Raw genomic sequence first — 21,972 nt, 5'->3', positions numbered from 1 at the left:
CCAATATTATACACAAATTTATCGACATATAATCTACATATTCATAGAATTACCCAGTGCACCTATACATATGCATTACCTAACCCCACCCACCCCTGCTTCGGATTAAAATGAGCTTCAAGTCCTTTCATGTTTGTGCAGTCCTGGACTCAAAATGGGTCAGTGGGTGTAGAAATGGGTCAGTAATTTTCTAAGATGAAGTCAGGGACTCTTCCTCACGGCCAACTTTTCACCTTTGCTTTGTTGCCAGGCTCTCTGGTCCCTTGGCCATGGCCCAAACTCCCCAGCCTGGCTCTGCCTGGGTTTGAGGCCCAGGTGCAGCGATGGTTTCTTGATCTCTACAAAGCCCCAGCCTCTCATCCTGACACAACAAAGCCAAGCAAATGATGTATTGTCTTAGTTCTAACTAGCTCCATCTGCTAATAATTAACTTTTCTACATTGCTTCTACTCTCCTTGCTCAGTTTTTAATCATTATATGGATTGTTCCTATCACCTAGCTAAGCTCTTAACCCTTTAATTCTTTTAGACCCTCGATTCACAAGTGCCACATCCACAAGTTTTTGGAACGTTTCCAGGGCTCAGGACTCCACCCCAACCTTGGGTGTCCTGTTCCAATGTTTTACCACCCTTTCCAGGAAGAAATGTTTCCAAATCTCCACCCTGAGCCTGCCCTGGCCCAGCCTGAGGCCGTTCCCTCTGCTCCTGTCCCTGTTCCTGGAGCGGAGCCACAAGGTCCCCCCTGAGCCTCCTTTTCTCCAGGCTGAGCCCCTTCCCAGCTCCCTCAGGAATTCTCCAGCTCCTTCCCCAGCTCCGTTCCCTGCCCTGGACATCTGGAATCAGCAGAAATGCAAATTCTGGGGAGCCAGACAGACAGAGCACTGTGGAAAGTGCTCCAGTGGGAAAAGCCCTGGGGGTGCTGGGGCCAGGGGCTGGACACGAGCCCAGGGGTGCCCAGGTGGGCAAGAGGCCCCTGGCAGCTGGGCTGGGTGAGGAATTGTGTGTCCAGCAGGAGCAGGGCAGGGATTGTCCCTCTGTGCTGGCTCTGAGAGGCCCCTCCAGGGCTGTGTCCAGTCCTGGCTCCTGCAGGAGAGCCCTGGAGGGGCTGGAGCGTGTCCAGGGCAGGGAACGGAGCTGGGGAAGGGGCTGGAGCCCCAGGAGGGGCTGAGGGAGCTGGGAAGGGGCTCAGCCTGGAGAAAAGGAGGCTCAGGGGGGACTTTGTGGCTCTGCACAAGCCCCTGCCAGGAGGGGCAGGAACAGGGACAGGAAGAGAGGGAACGGCCTCACGCTGGGCCAGGGCAGGCTCAGGGGGGACAGCAGCAGGAATTTCCCCCATGGAAATGGTGCTTAGGGAGGTTTGCAGTGCCCATCCCCGCAGGTGGCACCTGGAGCTGGCACTCAGCGCTGGGATGTTTCCACGCCCTTTTCCCATCTCCTCAATCCCCTCCCTCCGCTCCGCCGCCCTCCCCTCACAGCGCCCTCAGCCCCAGCCCCGCCCCCAGGACAGGGGGGCGTGGCCTCGTCCCCCCCTAAGCCCCGCCCCCGTGCGCGCGCCCGGCGCCGGAAGCGCGAAAGGGCCGCGGGGAGGCGGAAGCGCGCGCGCGGCCGCGGCCCGAAGATGGCGGCGAAAACACAGGGCGGGATCCGCCTGAGCGCGGTGAGTCTGAGGGGGCGGCGGGGCCGCGGCCCGCCCGGGAGGAACCACCCGAGGGGCCGGCTCGCTCCGGCCTGCTGCCATGGGCAGGGACAGCTTCCAGCACCCCCGGCTGCTCAGAGCCCCGTCCAAGCTGGCCTTGGACACTTCCAGGGTCACTCCCTCAGCGAGGGCGGGGAGCGCCGCCTCGTCTCTCCGGGCGGGGGGACATGGTGCCGGGGCTTTCCCTCTCTTCTCCCCGCTCAAATCCTCTAAAATGAATTTCTGTCGGTGCCGTGCCGAGGGGAAGGGGAGGGCTGGGGGTGGGCTCGGTGTCGGGGCGGGATTTCCCAGCCGTGACCTCTAATTGCCAACTCGTAACTTCACGTCTTAACTACTTTTATTGCAAGCGGCCTAATTACATTTTAACTCTAATTGCGCCTGCTGATGAGTGTTCGCGCAGGTAAATGCTGCTGTGGTGTGCTGTTCAGTCGTGGTGTTGTTGCTGAGCTGCTGTGGCAATCGATGGTTTGATTGTGCTGATATAAATGAAGTTAAAGCTGTTTTTTCAGGTGAAACTGGAGGGTTTTTCCCAGTCGGTGCCTCTAAACCTTCACCTGGCTCCATCTCCTTGCTTTAGAACAGTGAAAAGAAGCAGGAGAGCTACGATGAGTAGCTTAGGAAATATTTGAGTGAAAAAGGTGTGTTCGGATATGCTCGAATTACAGAATCATTTAGGATGGGAGAGACTCCCGAGATCATTGAGTTCAACCTCTGGCTGAAATTTTATCACCTGATATCGATTTATGTTACACTAATATCAGTTTCTGTTACCCTGATAGAATTTGCCATGATTCTAGAGATGAGCCCTAAACATCATCTCCTTGAAGTTCCAAAATTGCTTTTTGATTTTGATTTCCGGCCTTTAATTCTTGCAAGTGTTTGAAACCCACAGTTTGTGAGATATTTTATTGCAGCAGGGTTGTCCTGCTTCTTTAAATAAAAATTTGGATTTATTAATACTTTTTGGACATATGATTTGTCTGCTTGAGTGGGAAAAGTATCAAAAATCAGCTTTTGCATCTTACACTCCAGAGTTGAAAATCATTCTCAGGGTGAAAACATTTACCAAGCTGAACTCTCAGAGGCACAAACGAAACAAGACACACTTGGTAACTTTCTGAATTATTTTTAGGCTGCTCTTTGGTTTTGTCTGTCGCAGAAACAACTGAGAATTTGCATTCAGTGGCTTTCCAGTGAAAGCTGTGGGTTTTGCAGGGTTTTTTTCTTTTTTTTATTTATTTTTTTGCTCAGGTGAAGCAGCTGATGCAGTTTTGCCCAGGTTTGTAAAAGGCTTTGTATTGCAGAGAATGGTGGGGAGAGCTGATGGTCACAGTTCTTTGGGAATATAAAGTATTTCCCCTGGATTCAGAGGCACTGGGAGGGCCTGGGAACTCATTCCCACTCTGGAATTTCTCTCCTGCTGTTGCTCTGGCAATATTTTTGTCCAGCTGAACAATGAAGCAGCTCGGGGAAGTGATCCAGGATAATATTTTAAGAGTGGTTTTTAATTTGGATCTGTCCCTTGATGTGGCTCATTGCACAGTCATGGATTGTGCAGCTGGGAGGAGAAATTTCAGGAGGAATTTCCCCATGGAAAGGGAGCTCAGGGATTGGCAGTGCCCAGGGAGGTTTGCAGTGCCCATCCCTGCAGCAGGTCACAGTTGGGACTGCCTGGGCTGGGAGGGATTTTCCAACCTAAAAAAATTCCATGAAAATGGCAGTGTTGTTCCCAAGAAGTTGTTAAATAAATGCAGGGTAAACCAAGATGTATTTTCCACTCAAATGCATGAATTACTGTAGTGATGGTGGGTAACACAACAAAAATTTATTATGTGCAAGCAATAAATTCCTAAGATGAGGCAAACTCTGCAGGGGTTTGGGATTTGTGCTCAACTTAGGATCTGCAAGGGATGGGACAGTTCATGTTTGCTTGGAAAACTGCAATTCCTGTCATTTTTGAGAAAAAAAACACCTGCTTTATTCTTCAATATTTGCTGGTTATAACTGCAGGAGGTGCAGTTTAGTATCAGACGTGGAAAGAGTTTAATTTCTCAGGGCAGTTTGGTTTCAGACATGGAAACAGTTTGATTTCTCAGGGCAGTTTGCTTTCAGACATCCAGCTGGAAGAAGTGGGAGGTTTGAGTTGTATTTGGCTGCACTTGGTCTCAGCAGAAAAAAAATGAAATTACTAAACAAAACCCACTTAGTAACAAAATATGTTTGGCTGAGCAAGCAAAACAGCTGGATTGGCCAAGTGAGTGTTCAGCTCTTGCTGAATCTCAATTAATTATGAGCTAATTAAAGTGGTGCATTGATGAATGAAGTGTGAGGGGACAAACGGACTTAAATATTTCTTGATGAGTTCATCAGGAATTAGGGAGTGGCTGCTGCCAGCTGGGTTGCTCTGGAGGAAACTACAGAAGTGATGGCTTTAAAGCACTGTTGTGCTGTTCTTCAGTTGGGTTTCAATGCCTGGCATGAGGAAAGGCAGGCTGGAGGGGGCTTGGAGCATCCTGCTCTGGTGGCAAGTCTTGGAGCTGGGTGGTCTCTAAGCACAAAGCAGTGTGGAGTTGTGTGATCAGGTGGTGCTGTCTGCTCTGAGGTGACTTTCCCATGAATTCCCTGTGGCAATCCTGCTCACTTTTTGCTGAGGGGTAGGAGACACAGAGCCCATTTGTTCCAGGTCCCATCTTGCAGCCCTTCCCACACCTGTTACAATTCCCACCTTCCTCAAACCCTCCCCCAAGCATTGATCCAGAGAATATCAGCACAATTCCTGTGATGTTGTTTTCAGAATTCCCAGTGGTTCACAGCAGGGAAATGAGGGCTGGAGCTGTTGTGTTACACATGCAGGGTTTGATTTCTGTGCACACAGAATGATTTGGTTCACAGGCAGAAAAGGACAATTATTGGTGATGGTGACATGATGGTGACACTGAGGTTCTTTCTGTCCTTCCTCAGCATTTTCTGATGGTCGGGGGAGGTGCTTCTTCCTTTTCAGAAGGAATTTTTTTCCTGGAAAGGGAGCTCAAACCTTGGGAAGAGCTGCCCAGGGAGGTTTGCAGTGCCCATCCCTGCTGGTGTCACACAAGGTGGCACTCAGGGTGACAAGGTGGCCATGGGGCACAGCTGCGACTGCCTGGGCTGGAAGGGATTTTCCAGCCTCAGAAATTCCATGAGATTCCCTAGTGTGAGTTGATGCCTCTGTCAAAACCACAGTCAGGACTTCTTGCCAAATCCATACTGCTGAGGTTCCAGGGAATTCAACACTTCCAGCCTCCCCTATGGCTGGAGTTCAGTGTTTCAGCAGGGAGTGAGCAGATGCCAAATCCCTGAATGTGCAGCCCTGGGATTTTTAAATGTGGCTTTGTTTTGCCAGGAAGGGATTTCAGGTGGGAAAAGCCCCACCAGTTCTTTCTGGTGAATTTTGATCCCAAAGCTTAGAAAACAAAGGAGCAGATGCAGCCAGCTCTGTGACAGTGAAGAGAATCACCCAGGGCTTTGAGGATCCCCTGAGTTCCTCTGCAGCAGAAGGAAAAATCCAAAGATCCTTCTGCCCACGTGCTGTGCCACATGTGAGATTTCCATTAATAACCCAGAGGAATTTTCTTTTGAATTCAAAATTCCTTGGAAGTGTTTGCTGGGAGAACCCTGGCTCAGCCTGACTCCCTGCACCAGATTTTGCAAACCTGGAGCTCTGAAGCACAGATGGCAAGGAGGGGGGATGTGGTTTCTGTTCCCACTGGTGCTCCATGCAGAAATGCAGGGATTAAGTTGCACTTGGAAGTGTGTCATGTGCTGCTGTGACCTGAGCATGAGGTGACAGCTCTTGGCACTTTCTGTTGCTGCTCCTTATGCTTTTCTCCTGCTCTGCTGCCTGGTTTGTGGCTCTAGAATTTGCTTTTAGCATCATTCCTTTTCACCTTGGAGCTCTGAAGTGGCTGCTTGCTTTTATTGGCACTTTTATTTATACTTGATTTTTACTTACACTTCATAAAAGCAACTCTGTAAAAATGATGCAGTATGGATATGTACACAGTATTTAAAACATCTCTCAGATTTTCTCTGTATAATAATGTGCATTATGTGCTGGTTTTTGTGGTACAAGGGCTGGTTTTCTGTGCTCATGGTGCTGCTTTTTCTGCCTTCACAACTCTGGCAGGGGGCTTGAGTGAATCTGTGCAGGGGGTTTGTGTTAAAGGCTTTGTGGGAGTGTAGCCATGGATTTCCTCAGGGATAATGCAAACACAAGGATTTGTTGCAGTTAAAATTTCAGGTCCTTCACTTCCATGGATATTTTGTTCTGTTTTTCCAAGTCTTGAAGTGAATATATGTGAGCCTAGGCTGGGGCTGCTTGGCAATGACATCTCCAAGTTACATCCCATACAGAGGTGCTTTATTTGCATATTTTCATTTAATTCTGTGCCTTTGGGTGCATCAGATGTGAGATCCAACTGCTAAAAACACAGATCAGCCCCTGAGAGGGGACACAGAGAGTGTATTGGGTACTGCTCACTCTTCACATGAAGTTTGGATCCTCCTGGTTTAAGATGTGAATTTTTAACATCTGAGAGTTTCTGTTACTGGGTTTGAACCACAGCTTTGGTGTTTTCTGTAACCTGGCATCATTAGATATCAATAGTTCCTTACATTTTTATAAAGACTGTTAGGATGACAACCCATGCTCAGAATATGCTGGATTAATGTTCCCTGCCAATAACCAAAAATCAATTTAATTGCAGCCTTTTATTAGTGTTGTCCAAAGCAACTTCATGGGATCTTCCTTTATTTAACAGGCTGATTTCTGCCTTGGAGAGCACAAACTAATGCTCCTGCTTGTGCTTTATTCCAGCTGTGCCCAAAGTTCTTGCACACCAACTCCACCAGTCACACCTGGCCCTTCAGTGCAATTGCAGAACTCATAGGTAGGTGCTCAATAACTTGCAATAATTTTTGTTTCTTGCTACAAAACCTTTTCCCATCAGGCAGGGGAAGACCTGGCTGAACATGCTCAGTGTTTTGCTCTTGTTCTGGTCCTGTTACCTGCATCTGTTTGTTAATTGGACATCTCCAAAGTTCCTCTGTTCAGCATTCAGCTGGTTCCTCAAAATAAAGGTGTGGCTTGGGACTCCAGCCAAGCTGATTGAGCACTTTGCTGCTCAACCACTCACTTTGCCAAAGGGAGCAACTCCTCTGGTCACAATTTTCCCCTTTCCCCTTCTCTCTCTGTCCCTTCTCTCTCCCTCACTCCAGAAAATTAACCCAACAGAAGAAAGCAGGGATTTTTCAGCTGGAGAAAGCCAAAGCTGTCCCAGAGCAGGAAACCAGAGCCCTGTGGCTGTGGCAGGGCTGTTTTGGGAGCACAATCTGTTAAATCAGCTGAGCTCTTTTCACACTCCATCTACTTCAAACTTTCAGTTGTACCTGTATGTCCTCTTCTGTGATGCTGAAACACATTTTATGAAACATTTCCCTGTGATGCAATTTGGACTTAAAGTTTATAGGAAGAAAGCTGCCAAGCTGTGATTCCCTTTATTGGCTTGAGCTGTTTTCTCTCTCAGCTGAGCCTGCAGGACAGGCAGTGAGGCAGAGGTGCCACCACATCCCACCCTTCCTTCTCCTCCCAAATCCCAGGGGATGAGGGGAAGAGATGGAAGAAAGTGGTGTTGGGGCAGCTGAGGCTGGACCTGGCTTTGTGGTTTCTCTTTCACTCATGTTTGGCTCTTTCACATCACAAACAGAAAGTCGAGTCTAAAGCATTTTGCAGCTCCCCTCCAAGGGCTGGGAGAAAGCAGACATTGAACCAACTGCTCTGCAGGCAGGAAATGAAACTGGAGCCTTGCCTTGGTTTCATTTTCTCTTCTCATGTGAGCTGCTCCCCCCCAGCTATGTCATTGATAATCTGGGGAATTTTGGGACACTTTGGGTGAAGTTCTCCTGAGTTGGTGCAGCTGTTCCATCCTAGCCCTTTAATTTACTTTAAAATAAGTTTGCACTTAGCTGAATTTTTGTTTTCAAGTCTCCCACTGTTTGCTTTCCTTGCCCTCAGATAATGCCTATGATCCAGATGTGAGTGCCAAACAGATCTGGATCGACAAAACCGTCATCAACGACAACATCTGCCTGACCTTCACCGACAATGGCAACGGCATGAACTCAGAGAAACTGCACAAAATGCTCAGGTGGGCACCTCTGCACTGCCCTGTGGCACTGCTCACTGCACTCCTGCTTCTCATACATAAATCACTGATTTTGCTCATAAATTCAGCATTTCCAGAGCAGGCAGGTGCTGCTAAAGCTTCCCCGTAGCTTTGTCAGAGAACTTTTCCCTCATAATTTCCTTTTGTCCTTCATGCTGTGGAAATTCTCTGTAGTCCCTGCTAGTGGAGATAAGGAGAACTCAAATATTTTTGCTATCATCATCATCATTATTATTACTAATTGCTTTAGTTTAAGTTAGTGAAAGAGAGAAAAAAGGGAGATTCAGATCAAACCCACTGGAATATTAATAACAGAATGTAGAAATATTAGAATTGTAGAAATAATAGAATTGTAGAAACATTTTCTACATTTTTCATTTCTATTCAAAATAGAAATTATTATTCTATTTTTTAAATAATTGTCTATTTATCTTTAAATATTCTGATTTTTCTCTCACTTCTACAGTAGCAAAAAGCTTTCTGTGTAGTTTCTCTCTTAAGAATAAAAAATTGCTCTGCCTGCAGATTTAAATTTGAGCAAGCTTGGATCCAAACTGCTGTTTTGCTGTTAGATACCATAATTCAGAGCTTCCTAAATTCCATCTGCAGTTCCCTGTTTCACTTGAAGTGTGATATGGAAAACTTGTGACTCAAACATTTTCTAGGAAGTGGAGAGGGGAAAGACACAGGCTTAGGAACTTTTATAAATATTTATTGTGAAACTGCAGGATAACTATCAGAATCCCATTGGAATGATTTTTTTACCTTATTCCAGACTGGATATTTCTATTCCATCCTTAAAAGCTGGAAGTAGATTTTCCCAAGTTTTGCTGTGTGGTTTTAGCAGCATTGTCCAGGTGATTTTAGGATTTAATTGCTGTGATTTTAGGATTTAATTGCTCAGGAATCCCTGACTGTTGGAACCTGAAACCTGGGAGTTTTAAACTTTCTAATATTGACTCCCAGGAGAACATTGCTTTTGACTTGAGGCCTTGGAGAAGGGTTCAAATCTGAGTGATGGAGTTAAAATCAGGGGTGTGCAGTTAAATAGAAGTGTGTGATTTCACATGGTGAAGGGTTTGGAATTTGGGGTTTTAGAATATAGTAATGGGTATGGGACAACATGGAGGTATAAATAAAGTATAAATAATATAGATATTAGCTTTTAATTAGATAGTTAGGCTTGTAACTAACTAAATTCACCTCCATTGTCTCTCTTTTGGCTTGAAGTGCTGAAAAACTCTCTGTACTTTAAATAAAATTGAATAAACAAAGTCCAAACCAAAAATCCGTTTCTCAACCATTCAATCCTGATGAGTTAAAACAAGAGGGTTAGATGAAGTAAATTTGGCAAGTCCTGCACTTGCATCTCTTGCTCCCTGAAGTTTTCCAGGGATTTTTTTCCCCACCCTCCTCATGTTTTCTGTGCTGCAGCTTCGGCTTCAGCGAGAAGTCGGTGATGAACGGGCGCGTTCCCGTGGGGCTCTACGGGAACGGCTTCAAGTCGGGCTCCATGCGCCTGGGCAAGGATGCCATCGTCTTCACCAAGAATGGGGACACCATGAGCGTGGGGCTGCTGTCCCAGACTTTCCTGGAAGTCACCAAAGCAGAGCATGTCATGGTTCCCATCGTGACATTCACCAACCAACATATCCTTTCAGAGTTCCCGGTGAAAAATCGCGAATTTGGGGTGACGTCGCTTTATTGCTGTTTATAGCAAAATTCTCTCCTTGGAGAGGAGTTAAAAGCCAGAACATTGTCAGAAAATTACATCTGAGGTGCTGTAGTTGGTTAAAACTTTTAACTTTGTAGGAGTTCTGAGATGTGGAATGAGAAACTGGGAAGTGAGTCCAGAAATTTCCTCATTTTCTGCAATCTTGATTCCATTCCAAGTCGCTGTCCTTAACACAGTGCCCACGGCAGATCAGTGACCCAGCAGAATCCAGGAACAGCCTCAAGGCCATCCTCACACATTCCTTGTTCTCCACTGAGGAGAAGTTACTGGCAGAGCTGGATGCCATCATAGGAAAAAAAGGCACCAGGATTATCATTTGGAACCTTAGAAAGTAAGATAAATCCAGTCTGTCACCTCATTAATTTCACATTTTCTTTCAGTCTTTGCTAAAATAGAATTGGGGGTTCTTTGTGTGTGGAATAACTGAACAAGCTGTGTGCAGTTAAAAAAATGGCAAGCTGGACTCAAATCTGAAATTTAGCAAATTCCCTTTTTTCCCTTCTTTCCTTTTCAACACCTCCTCTTGCATTTACTTTTTCCCCCTATAATTAATACAATTTTCCCTTCTTAATTCTTAGAGATAAAAACAACAAACCAGAATTTGACTTTGACAAGGATAAATATGACATCAGGATTCCAGAAGACTTGGATGAAACAGGCAAAAGAGGCTACAAAAAACAGGAGAGGCTGGACCAGATCGTTCCAGAAAGTGATTACTCGCTACGAGTACGTGGTGGATTTTGAAAATTGGGTTTATTTTTTGGAATCTGGAGGGTTTAAATGTTTTAATTTTAATAGAATGTGTGTTTTGTAGGCTTACTGCAGTATTCTGTACCTGAAGCCAACCATGCAGATCATCCTGAGAGGACAGAAGGTGAAAACACAGCTGGTTTCCAAAAGTTTGGCCTTCATCGAGAGGGATATTTACAGACCCAAATTTCTCAATGTATCCTTGAATATTTCCATTGCAGAGCTGGCTTCTGTTGCAGTTGTAACCCAAAATTCATCAGTAATTTTTCTTTGTTGTTGGTTTTATCTCAATATAAGAAAAGAAAGCTGTAAGACCCACTGAGAGTAACTCTTGTTTTTTGTGTTCCTTGAGATTCACCCTGGTTTTCCTTAATATCTGCTCAAAGGCCAAAACTGTCAGAATTACTTTTGGATTTAACTGCAGAAACAAAGATCATTATGGAATAATGATGTACCACAAAAACAGACTCATCAAAGCTTATGAAAGAGTTGGCTGTCAGTTAAAGGTAAGAAAATGAGGCTTCCAAATACTTTGATATCTTGGAAAATTTTCTTCAAACACTGATTTTAAAAAAGAATATGGATGGAAAGCAAGATCCTGATGTATGCTTTATAAAATCACCTTTTTTGCTGTATGTAGCTGTTAAAAATTGTATTAAATGTTTGGTTTTGGAGCTGTTTGATACCAAAATATGAATCTGAGCACAGAGGGGTGGAACAGAGGATTTGTTGTTTAGGGGGTTTAGATCAAAATCCTCTCCTTGGAGCCAGCAAATCCTTTTTACCCAATGTAGGCACAGTTAATAATTACCTCCAGCAAACTCTTGCAGTACTGGCATGGATTTTGTGTTGGTTTTCCTGATAAACTTTAATTCCTTGCAGGCAAACAACATGGGTGTGGGTGTTGTTGGGATTATTGAATGCAACTTCCTAAAACCAACTCACAACAAACAAGATTTTGACTACACCAATGAATACAGGTACTTTTATCTGCATTTTCTATCCCATATTGCCATTTCCTGGGGAATACTTGATAAAACTGCATCTTTTAATAGGAAGAAGAAAAGTTTCTGGTGTTCTGGTTTAAATGCAAACAGCTCCTTTTAGACTCTTTTTTATCTCTTTCCCTTTCCATAAAATATTTTCCCACAATATCTACACCATCCTTGTTTCCCTGTTTTTTTTTGTGGCTGTTCAGGAGGAGGCATTTTCCCAACAGTGTTTTTAATGTGGAAATTTCTGGGCATGGATTGCAAACACTGGTGATCCTGGAGCAGGAATTGGGAATGCCCTTGAGCAGGGAATGGTTTCCACTTGTTGGGTTTTTTTGACCACTTCAATTCCTTGGGTTTGATTTGTCTGTCAGCACTCCAGGAAATTGGGGAACTTGGTGCCCAACAAATATAATGAAGTCAATATCCAGACAAGTGAGGAGAATCACAGGATCATAAGGTTGGAAAAGACCTCCAAACCTTTGAGTACCACTTCCAGTTGTTCCTGGACATAACTTTGGGGTGGAGGTGTGAGTTAAATTACAATTAAATTATAATGAACCCAGTTCATCTGAGGAGAGGGATTTCAGCAGCAGAACAGCTTCTCCTTTCTTGGCTGCTCTGTCAGCTCCTGGCCCTTGGAGCTCCCATTCCTGCAGGGATTCCAGTGGTGTCTCCACTCTGCTGCCTTGTTTATCATGCAGGAACAGATTCCCTTCATGCCAGCTGCATTCCATCCAGGGAGCAGCAGCTGCATTTCACCTCTGATTCCATTTCTGTCACAATGGGGATGTAACTTCCCAACTTGCTCTGATTTTACCCTCACACAGTGATACCACCCTTGAAACATCTTCTGGGGAGGTTTTTGTGCCACTGAGCGCTCCAGGCTTCACAAGATGTGAAAGTTGTGAAGTGATGGAAAGGTGCCTGCACTCCTTCCCTCCCCAGGAAAGGGATGTGGTGCCATCCATGCCTCAGTGCTCACTGCTGCCTTTCTGGTGCCCCTGGGCTTCAGAGGTGACCTGGTCCCAAACTCTGGAGCACACTCAGTTCACTGCACAAACATTTGTGTTGATTCAAGGCTCGGGGCGGTGTCAGGTGCTGAGCCAGGCAGGGCTGGGCCTGGTTTCTCATCCACTGCATTGCTCAGAGGTGAATTCCACAGGCTGGCAGGGGCTGGCCTCACCTCCAGCTCACCTGGGGGCTTTGTTGTTCCTCATCTCTTCCTCCTGGCTGTGCCAGGAGTCCCTGAGCTGCACCACGAGCAGGAAACAAAACTGAAAATGATCCTGGGTGAGACTGGACCTGCTCCTTTTATCAGAGTGCAGATTTGAGGTGATCAAATGTTTGCCAGCTCCTTGTTGTCAAGTTGGACATCAGCTGAGAGTAGCCATGAAGCTGCACTTGGGATGTGCAGGAACAGCCAAAACCAGGGTGAGGTGCAGGATTGGTTTTGTGCTTTTTAAAATTTTCTAGTTGAGGCTGAACTGGTGAAACCTCTCCAGGATTTGCTCTGTTAATCAACAGCACTCTTGATTTTTAAGTCTTTGTGCTCTGACTTGTATTTCCAGGCATTACTTTGCTGACAAACATGACTTTAGACAATTCTTCATTTCTACAGGTTTGTTAAAAAAAACCCAAAAAACTTCATAAAAGAAAAAAAGAAAAGCTTTTAGCAAAGCTTTTTTCCCTCACTCTTGTGCAATTAAAAATATTCACAGAATCACAGGGTTGGAAGAGACCTTCAAGATTGAGTCCAACCCATGCCCTAACAACTCAACTAGACCATGGCACCAAGTGTCACATCCAGTGTTTTTTTAAATACATCCAGGGATGGTGACTGGGCAGACCAGCAAAAAAAATTTTTGCTAATATCCAACCTATTAAAGTTCATGCACTTACTCTGTTACTGGAGGTTATAAAGGTTCTTTCTGTGCTAGAATTGGATGATTCAAGGTGATCTTTAAATTCTTTTCTTTGCAGGCTCACAATAGCAGCCCTGGGAGAAAAGCTCAATGATTACTGGAACGAGATGAAAACCAAGAAAAACGAGGAATACCCCTTAGCTCTGCCCGTCGAGGAGATCCAGTGAGTCCCACTGTGACAGCAGAGAGCTGAACACACAGACCCTGATTTATCTGATATGAGAGCACTCTGTGATGTGCAGATCCTGACAGGTTTGGCTTTTCCCCAGGAAACAGCCTGACCAGACGTGGGTGCAGTGTGACGCGTGCCTCAAGTGGCGCAAGCTCCCGGACGGAATCGAGCAGTTGCCGGAGAAGTGGTACTGCACCCTCAACCCTGACCCTCAATTCCGGTAAGGACACGGCCCAGGGACACCCCCAGTCCTTCCTGACCACCTGGGGAGCACCAGGGATCTTCAGCTCCTTCTGGTTTTTTTTCTGTCCCATTCCTTCCCTCAGGAATTGTAACGTGCCAGAAGAACCGGAGGATGACGATTTAATACATCCCACGTACGAGAAAACCTACAAGAAAAAGTGAGTTCTGGAAACTTTGACAAAGCTCTCAGCACTAAAAACTACCAAGGAGAGCTGTGCAGCAGTTGGGGTGAAAGTCCAGTTCCCAAAGGGATGATGTCCCATAGGATTTGGCAGTTTGGGGTGTCCTGGAAGGAAACTCTTAGGAGACCTGGGCTGTGTAACTTTCAAGATTCACATAGAGGAATATTGAAAAGATCAATTCATTTATTTAGGAATAAAAGGTGTGTGACAAAAACTGCTTTGGGTAATTGTGATGCTGCCTCACATTCTAGAGTAGGAGTTTGGGGTTATTTTAAATATTTTAATAAATAATCCAGAGGCAATTTGTTGGAAGTTAAGCTAACCTAAGCTTCCAGCTTCCTGAGGAAATCTTCATTCAATAAACAAGAATACTTGGATTGTTGTATCTAGCTGAGATAAGGAGAATTGTGTTTGCTTTTAGATCTTAGATTTAGTTTTTAGAATGAATGAACAGTTTGAATCCAAGCTCTTAATTTCTGTTTTTTCCTTGCTGCTGTGCAGGGACAGGGAAAAACTGAAGAGGCGACTGGAGTACAGCCACCAGGTAACTGCTGCAGCTGCCAGTGTCTGCTTAACATCCACTGGTACTCTGATGGCTCTGCAGGATTTGCTCACCATGAGGAAACCCAAAATCCCCTTTTTTTTGCTGCCCAGTGATGGCAAATCTATTTCTCCTCAGGAAGGAGTTTGAGAGGAACAAAGATCTCTGGTCAAATGTCAGTGACTGTTTTTAAGGCAGGACAGGCAGTTCTTGAAAGGGGATTTGTTGGAGAGAGATGTGAAAGATGAACTTAAAAGTGGGGATAGACAGAGGTGGAACAGCTTCACTTGTGCAGTGAGACACTCAAATTCAGATTAAATCCAGATGCAGATCAAGGTGTTTCTTGGGAATGTCTGGATTGTAACTCAGAATCAAATTTTCCAAGTGGGATTTAGTTTCATTTGCATTCAGAGTCAGTTTCTGACCTAAGATCATTTCTGGAGATGTTGCATGTTCTGTTTTAGTGTTTCTCTGCCCTTACAGCTCCCCCAGTACAAAAGTAATTTCTAAAAGTGAAATAATTGTTCATTTTGGGCCAGCTGAGCAGCTTTCCCAGGGATGTCTGTGCTGGGGTTTGTGTCTTATGGGCAAACTCCAGACAGACACAGCTTGGGAAAAGCTCTTGCCTGGGGTTCTGCACAGCACTTTAAAATGAAAAACTGGGATTTGCAATAATCCACTCAGCTTTCATCATCCCAAAATCCCAAACCTGGGTTCAAGGAGGTACTTGGATATGGAAATGTTAGAATTTTAGGTGTTGGTATGTAAAGAATTGCTTCACTCTCTCCTGAAGAATTTACTAATATCTGTTTATTTCCATTCTTAACTTACATTGTCTTATAGATGAATAATGAAATATTTTTAAAAACATCTGTTTCTTCAAGTAAAGACTTCAAACCATTCTCACCTCCAAATGCAAAGGAAGCTCTTCCAAGGATACTTATACCAAAATCATCAGATGCTGCTGTTAGAAGATCTCTGCCTATTTTAATTAAAGTGTCTTCCCCTCATTTGGATGCTGATAGCAGGTGAGTGGAGCTGTACAAAAGGAGATTGCTGTTTATTTCTAAAATGAATGTCTTGATGAAAATGATGGTATTGGGGGCTAAAATTCCTGTGGGAATTCTGGGAGCATGGGAAGCTCCAGGTTAAAGGGACCTGGAGATTTTGTCAAGTACAAAAGTGAATGGAAAAAAATGAGAGGAGCATTTCTAGTGATTTGTCTGCTCAGGGTGCTCTCCACATTCCACAGATTGTTCTCCTGAAGCTCTGTGGGGATGTTCTGGGAATGCTGAGCCTGTTTCAGAATAATGTGGGATGTGTGGATGGCAGCCACTGGTTTTTCCAGGAATTTACTCTGGCTACACAAATTAAAATCCCATGCAGGAGATTTTCTGGAGTGATAAATTTTAAACAGTGCACGTGGTTGGAAACAAGTGATTTGGCAGCATTTGAGCAATAAACTGATTATTTTAATATTTTCCTCCTCAGTCTGAAAAGGAGGGCACAGAGCTCTGCAGTGCCTGTGTCCCTAAAGACACCTCGGGTCAGTGACAAAACATTCAACAACCACGAGGAGGAGGATGATGATGAAGATGTCATCATTTTAGAGGAGAGCAGCACTCCAAAGCCTTCAGCAGATGCTGATGCTTCTGTGGTAAAAATGGAATGTATCAATTTGGATCAGGAGGAGAAGCAGAAGGAGAACACTCCCGTGGGGGAACCTTGCACTGCAAGCACTTCAGAGGCAAAAAGCGATCAGCTGAGCTCAGCAACACAGACAGAGCTCCCAAACCTGGTGGTGAAAAAGGAAGAGGTTGAAGACATCCCAGTGCAGACTCCTGGGGAAGAGATGGAAAAGGAAGAGCACAAGGTCAATGGGGTTCCTGAGACAGCTGTAGAGATGGAAAATGAACTGAAAAATCAGCTGCAGTTACTGAGCGAAGAGAAAGAAATGTACCAAAGCAAATGTGAAGCGTTAACCAAACAAGTGGAAACACTGGAGCAGCAGCTTTTGGAGATGAATAATAAATATGTAAAAAAGGAAATGTGCCATCAGGCAACGGAGACAGAGCCCTCCTTTGGAGAAGGAAACGCTGAGGGGAGGAGCTTGGCAGAGGTGACAGCTCTGTATGAGCAGGCCCTGGGGGAAATCGCCACGCTGAGGGAGCAGTGCAGCACCCTGCAGAACCTAAAGACTGAGTGCAGCAAATGTGCTGATGGGGAGAGCAGGAGTGAGGTGGATGAGATTGCAGTGCAGCTGGATGATGTTTTCAGGCAGCTGGACAAGTGCACCATTGAGAGAGACAGATACAAGAGCGAGGTAAAACACTCTGGCACTCAAATCATCTCTGCTTTTTACTCCCTGTTTCATTGCACTTCTACTACACAATGTTTTAAATCGTTCTTACAGCTTTATTTTTCTTTTGATTGGCAGATTGAAGTCCTAGAAGTGGAGAAGAATCAAATGGCCTGTCAGTGTGAGGAGCTCAAGGCAGAGCTGGCTCAGTTAAAAGCTTCAATCCCACAGGCTGTAGCACGTGCAAATGATTCTACCACCAGTAATGTAGAAGACTCTGTAAATTTTTCTGATGGAGAAAGGTATCAGTTTTGTTCTTTCTAGATGTTCTTGCAAGGTTTTTGCTTGTTGGTTGTATTTTACATGTTTTGATGAAGGTTCTGTCTGATAATTGTATAATAAAATGTGATGCTCAATTCTTTTCTACTGCCTTTTGTGACTCCTAACTAATGTTGTTGGTTTTTTTATCAAGTGATGTTTGTGATTTATTATTTGTTTGTGTGAGCAGGATTGGCCACTGCACAGCAGAATGGCAAACTGATACTTCTTAAATATCCAAAATGTTGTATAATTTCTAAACACAACTTGCAAACCAAGGAGAGAAAAGGGAGGCAGGAAAGAGGGTGATCATCATTTTCTGCTGTGTAATGAACTTCACTTTGAGAGTCTGTTTTTTTCTCTTGAATCAACTGAAGAGCCTGGATTTGAAACTTTTCCTTTAAGAACTCCTTGCTGCAGGCAAATCCTGTGGAATCAGGGTGTATCTTGGAATTAAACAAGGGTTGAAACTTCCAGCTGGAGAGCTTGGAGCTCTTGGGGAGTGGGAATAGCACACACACAAAAAACTCCAGAGCAGGTGGAGAGGAGTGAGGGGAGAATGCAGGGGGGAAACATCACCTGAAATAAAGACTCAGGTCAGGGTCCAATTCAGCAAACTGATCCCTGGCACCAGATGAGAGGCATTGCAGAGAGTATTGTTTTCCCATATTTAGGCCAGCCAGAGCTGCATCCTGTGCACTGCAGCCTCAATCCCAGGGAAAACATGGAATAAATCTACCTGGAAACCACCTGCAGCCCCATGGGAGTCAAAAGGGAGTAAGGACAACCAGCTTGGGGTGACTGAGAACAAAGTGGGGATCAGCAGCAAGGCCAAGAATGGAAAAGGCTTTTGCACCTCAAGTCCTGTGTCCAGTTCTGTGGTGCTTTAAAAGGACATTGAGGGGCTGGAGCAGGGCCAGGGAAGGGAACAGAGCTGGGAAGGGGCTGGAAAACAAATCCTGGAGGAGCAGCTGAGCTGGGAAAGCTCAGCCTGGAGAAAAGGAGGCTCAGGGGGGACCTTGTGGCTCTGCACAAGTCCCTGCCAGGAGGGAACAGCAGGGAAAGGAGGAGAGGAAATGGCCTCAAATGGCACCAGGGCAGGCTCAGGGTGGAGATTGGGAAAGAAAATTTCCCTGTCAGAGTGGTGAGGGTTGGGATGAGCAGTCACTGTCTGTGGGAGTGCTCAGGAGCAGGCTGGATATGGCCCTGGGGATGTCATTTTGGGGTCTCTTCTAACCCTGGGGATTCATGGCCTGGCTGACAGAGCCAAATGAATCAATAAATCCCTGATGCCATCAGATTAGAGGGAACTCAGGAGGGCAGAGCTGCTGCTGAGGGACTGTGACAAATTGGACAAATGGGCTGGGAAAAAAAAAACCCAGAAAATTCCAGAAGGACACCTGAGAGCTCCATGCAGGATCACAAGCTGGGAGAGCAGCTGCAGGAAGGTGCTGGGGGAGTGGCGGTGCAATGTGAGCCAGCAGTGCACTCTGCTGGTGGCACAAACCACCTCCTGCTGGGCTGCCCTGGCCAAGTGACTCCTCCTGGTGCTCAGCCCAGCCAGGGAGTGCTGGATCCACACCCCTGGACACCCTGGCTGGATGATTTCCAGACACCCCTCTCAATCTTAAAAAAAGAAATTTAGACACATTAAAAATTATCCGTCAGCATTTAATTTTATTTTTCCTTATAGCTCTGACTTGTGTTTACTAAAAGAATTAGCAAATAAATGCAGGACTTGGAAGTAACTTCCCCCACAAGTTGATGGAGATATGGCAGCACTGGGAGAACTGGTCATGGAGATGAGAAAGGAACTGAGAGTAGAAGGAAATGGGCCACAGAAGGGATGGCTCATGGCAAAACAATTTGATCAGGAAGAGGACACAGCAAGGACATCCAGGAAAGAAACCAAAAAAAGGGAGGCACAGCCTTTTCCCTGGGCTATAACTCTTATTTCCTATATTTTTTCAAAAACTTTTGGACAAACTCCTCTTTCTTGCCTTTTCCTCTGTTCTCTCCTTTTGTTCTCGTGGGTTGTGGTAGTTTGGGTTTCTCAATGGATCAAAATAGCAGGGCTTAATATTGCTTGGAGAAATCCAGGTGGTGTGGGGTAAAGGATTGTACCAATGCTTATTCTGAAATATTTGACAGGAATACAGTTCAGTAGTGGTTTGAAACTGAGGGAATTTGAAGCTGAAAACTGCAGAGAAGCTTGGAAAAACCGATAGATTTAGAAATAATCTTGATGCAGCTTTACCTGCATCTATTTTTTTTTTTTTTTTGATGGTTTATGGGAGTCATGGAGCATCTCCAGTGTGGATTATCAGTGCAGCTTTGTTGGGTGGGCTCTGCCCACAGAATTCCATCTCCATCTGATCCTTTCCTGTTCTCTCCCCAGCCTGAAGCTCCGTTCTCTCCGTGTCAACGTGGGACAACTCCTGGCCACCATCATGCCTGACCTGGACCTGCAGCAAGTGAATTATGACATTGATGTGGTGGATGAAATCTTAGGGCAGGTGGTAGAACAAATGCATGAAATCAGCAGTACTTAAAAAAAAAAAAAATCTCCATGTTACAGCAGTTTTATTGCTCTTCCATGATAACCTTTAGGTTCCAGACTGTAAATAGGGCTGCTTCACTTTATATATTTGACATAGGTGGATCTCTCAGTGTAAATATTCCATATTTAGCTGCTCACTTCCTCCTCAAGGAACACTGTCAATACTGACCCACCCTGATGTACTTAATTAAGGATTTTGCTTTGGAAATGTATTTGTAATTAAATTTGCAGATATTTTTACTATTAGGAATCTTAATACTTTTTCTACAGACACCTTTTGGTTGATTTTTGGATCTTATATAAGCATTAATACCTGTGAGTATTTCCTCTTCTAAAGTAGTGGAATATCTTAGAAATGCAAAAAAAAAAAAAAGGAAAAAAAGAATTTCCTTGATTTCCTTCCCAGAGTTGTTGTATCCCACAGTGTTGTTCCATTGCTCCCAGCAGTGTTCTGTGTTGCATTCATAGGATAGAGATGTAAGTAGTGGGAATTTGGGCCATATTTGGGGAGTATTTGTGTGGTACTGCCAAAAGAAGGCTCCTTTAAGGGTTTTTTCCTGAAAACTGGGGATGGATCAGTTGGATGGAAGCAGCTGGAAGAGGAGGGATGTTTGTTTATTTGTGGTATAAACTACAGGGTGAGCTGGAGCTGAAAATGTTCAGCTTCAACAGCTTTAGACAGTTTTTATGTAGAGGCAAGAAAAGAGAATTCCTCTTTTCACATCTCCCCTTTTAGAGTTGTGTTCTCTAAATCTTCCCATTTCTCTGGGGTCATGGGAAAACCTGGAAGCAATGGTACCAAGAGAAATTCCCACTCATTGGGAATGACAAACTGGGTGGCAAAGACAGCAAATCCATCTTTTCCTCTGTGGTGGGATTGGTCACCCAAAGAGCTAGCCAGAAAAATGATTCCTGCATTTAAATATAAAAAATAAATTTAAAAGAATCATTTCATTACTGTTCAATATGTTGATTCTTAGGAAGTATCTATTATTTTTTTTTAAATAAAGCCAATGTTGTTGGCTTTTGCACTGCTACTGTCCTGAGTTAATCCCTTGGTGTCCCTTTTAGTTGTAGTTCAGTGGAATTCTGTCCCTGGACAAGATTTCAGTGGAAGATCTCTATGCCAATAATAGGAATGCACTACTGTTGGACTTTCTAAAGGAGAAATTGAATGTTTGATTTGGGAAGAGGTGGCTGTAATATAACTACATATGACTTTTGCAAAGTTTCTATTTCCCATTTCTTGGTGTGTAGCTTTTCCATTTCTTAATCATTATTTATTATGTTTCATCAGACTGTAGCTGAATTTCTAGTAGACAACTGGCAAAATAGAGCACATGTCTATATTAAAAATGGCAAATTTACAATGTACATTTACACTTTGGACAACGGTGGACTTATGGAAATGGTTTCTATTTACTTGTTAAAATGTATTTTTTGTAAAAAATAAAGATATAAATCAGAGTTTGCAGGACCCCAACTTGTGTTTGTTTCTAAATAAACCCTGTGCAGAATGGCTGAAGTGTTGGGTGTTAGAAGAAAGCCTGGCTCAAACTGGTGTTGGACTGGGCACACCAGTATGGAAATGGCTCAAACTGGTGTTGGACTGGGCACACCAGTATGGAAATGGGATGGGAAATTTTTCTTTTGGTGTCTTGGTTCTTGCCACTGTTATCATTCAGATAATAATTTATAAATATATTGAATTAATATAGTTATTTTATACTATTATCTGATTTATTTAAATAAAGGTATTTAACATTATATAGTATTTTAATATGTGAAGATGATATATTTATCACATTGATATTTATTGAAGCTATATGGTTCCTATAAAAGCTGACATATTATACTACATTAAAAAGTAGTTTAAAAGGGATTACAAATTGTACTATATCAAAATCATTGTGATCAATAATGAGAGCAATGTTGGATTTGTCTTTATAAATGATCTGGTGGTGGATAAAACCAGCACTGAGAGAGAAAAGAAACAGTGGGAAGGATTCCACTGTTTGATGAATGGAAAAAAAGATACTTGCCTTTCCAAACAAACTGTAGGTTTGCTGAGAAATGAAACTGGGTATTGGAAGATGAAAGAAGCAATGGGGTAAAACCATGAATTCCATAAGAATTAAAAATGCAAAGGGAGGGTTGTACATTAGAGGGCAATCTCAGGGATCAGTGTTTGGGAAGTCTGTGCCTCTCAAGTACCTCAGCAATGGGGACAGAGAGAGGGAAATGCAGATGGGAAATTGGGATAAAAAGGGAGGTGAGGCCTCCAAAAATCTGAGAGAGCCCAGGGGATGCCCCATGGCTTCTCCCTTTATTGGAATAAAGCAACAAGGATTCTCTGTGTC

The 21,972-nt window shown here is 44.2% G+C and overlaps 1 protein-coding gene across 1 annotated transcript; it reads left to right on the top strand.

Annotated features, from left to right (window-relative positions):
- Positions 1-1,572: 1,572 nt before the first annotated feature.
- On the top strand, positions 1,573-21,079 carry LOC116992439 (MORC family CW-type zinc finger protein 3-like). Its single transcript, XM_033052091.2, has 17 exons — positions 1,573-1,656; positions 6,548-6,620; positions 7,745-7,877; positions 9,330-9,544; positions 9,814-9,961; positions 10,209-10,356; positions 10,445-10,576; positions 10,767-10,886; positions 11,263-11,360; positions 13,356-13,460; positions 13,567-13,689; positions 13,796-13,870; positions 14,396-14,438; positions 15,279-15,463; positions 15,927-16,758; positions 16,873-17,036; positions 19,451-21,079. Exons 1-17 carry the CDS (start codon positions 1,618-1,620, stop codon positions 19,602-19,604), a joined length of 2,787 nt encoding a protein of 928 aa, XP_032907982.1. The 5' UTR covers positions 1,573-1,617; the 3' UTR covers positions 19,605-21,079.
- The last annotated feature ends 893 nt before the right edge of the window (positions 21,080-21,972 follow it).

This window comes from Catharus ustulatus, chromosome 2 (assembly GCF_009819885.2).
Source record: "Catharus ustulatus isolate bCatUst1 chromosome 2, bCatUst1.pri.v2, whole genome shotgun sequence".
Lineage (NCBI taxonomy): Eukaryota > Metazoa > Chordata > Aves > Passeriformes > Turdidae > Catharus > Catharus ustulatus.
Note: the sequence above shows the minus strand (reverse complement) of the source record. Positions and strands in the feature narration are given on the sequence as shown.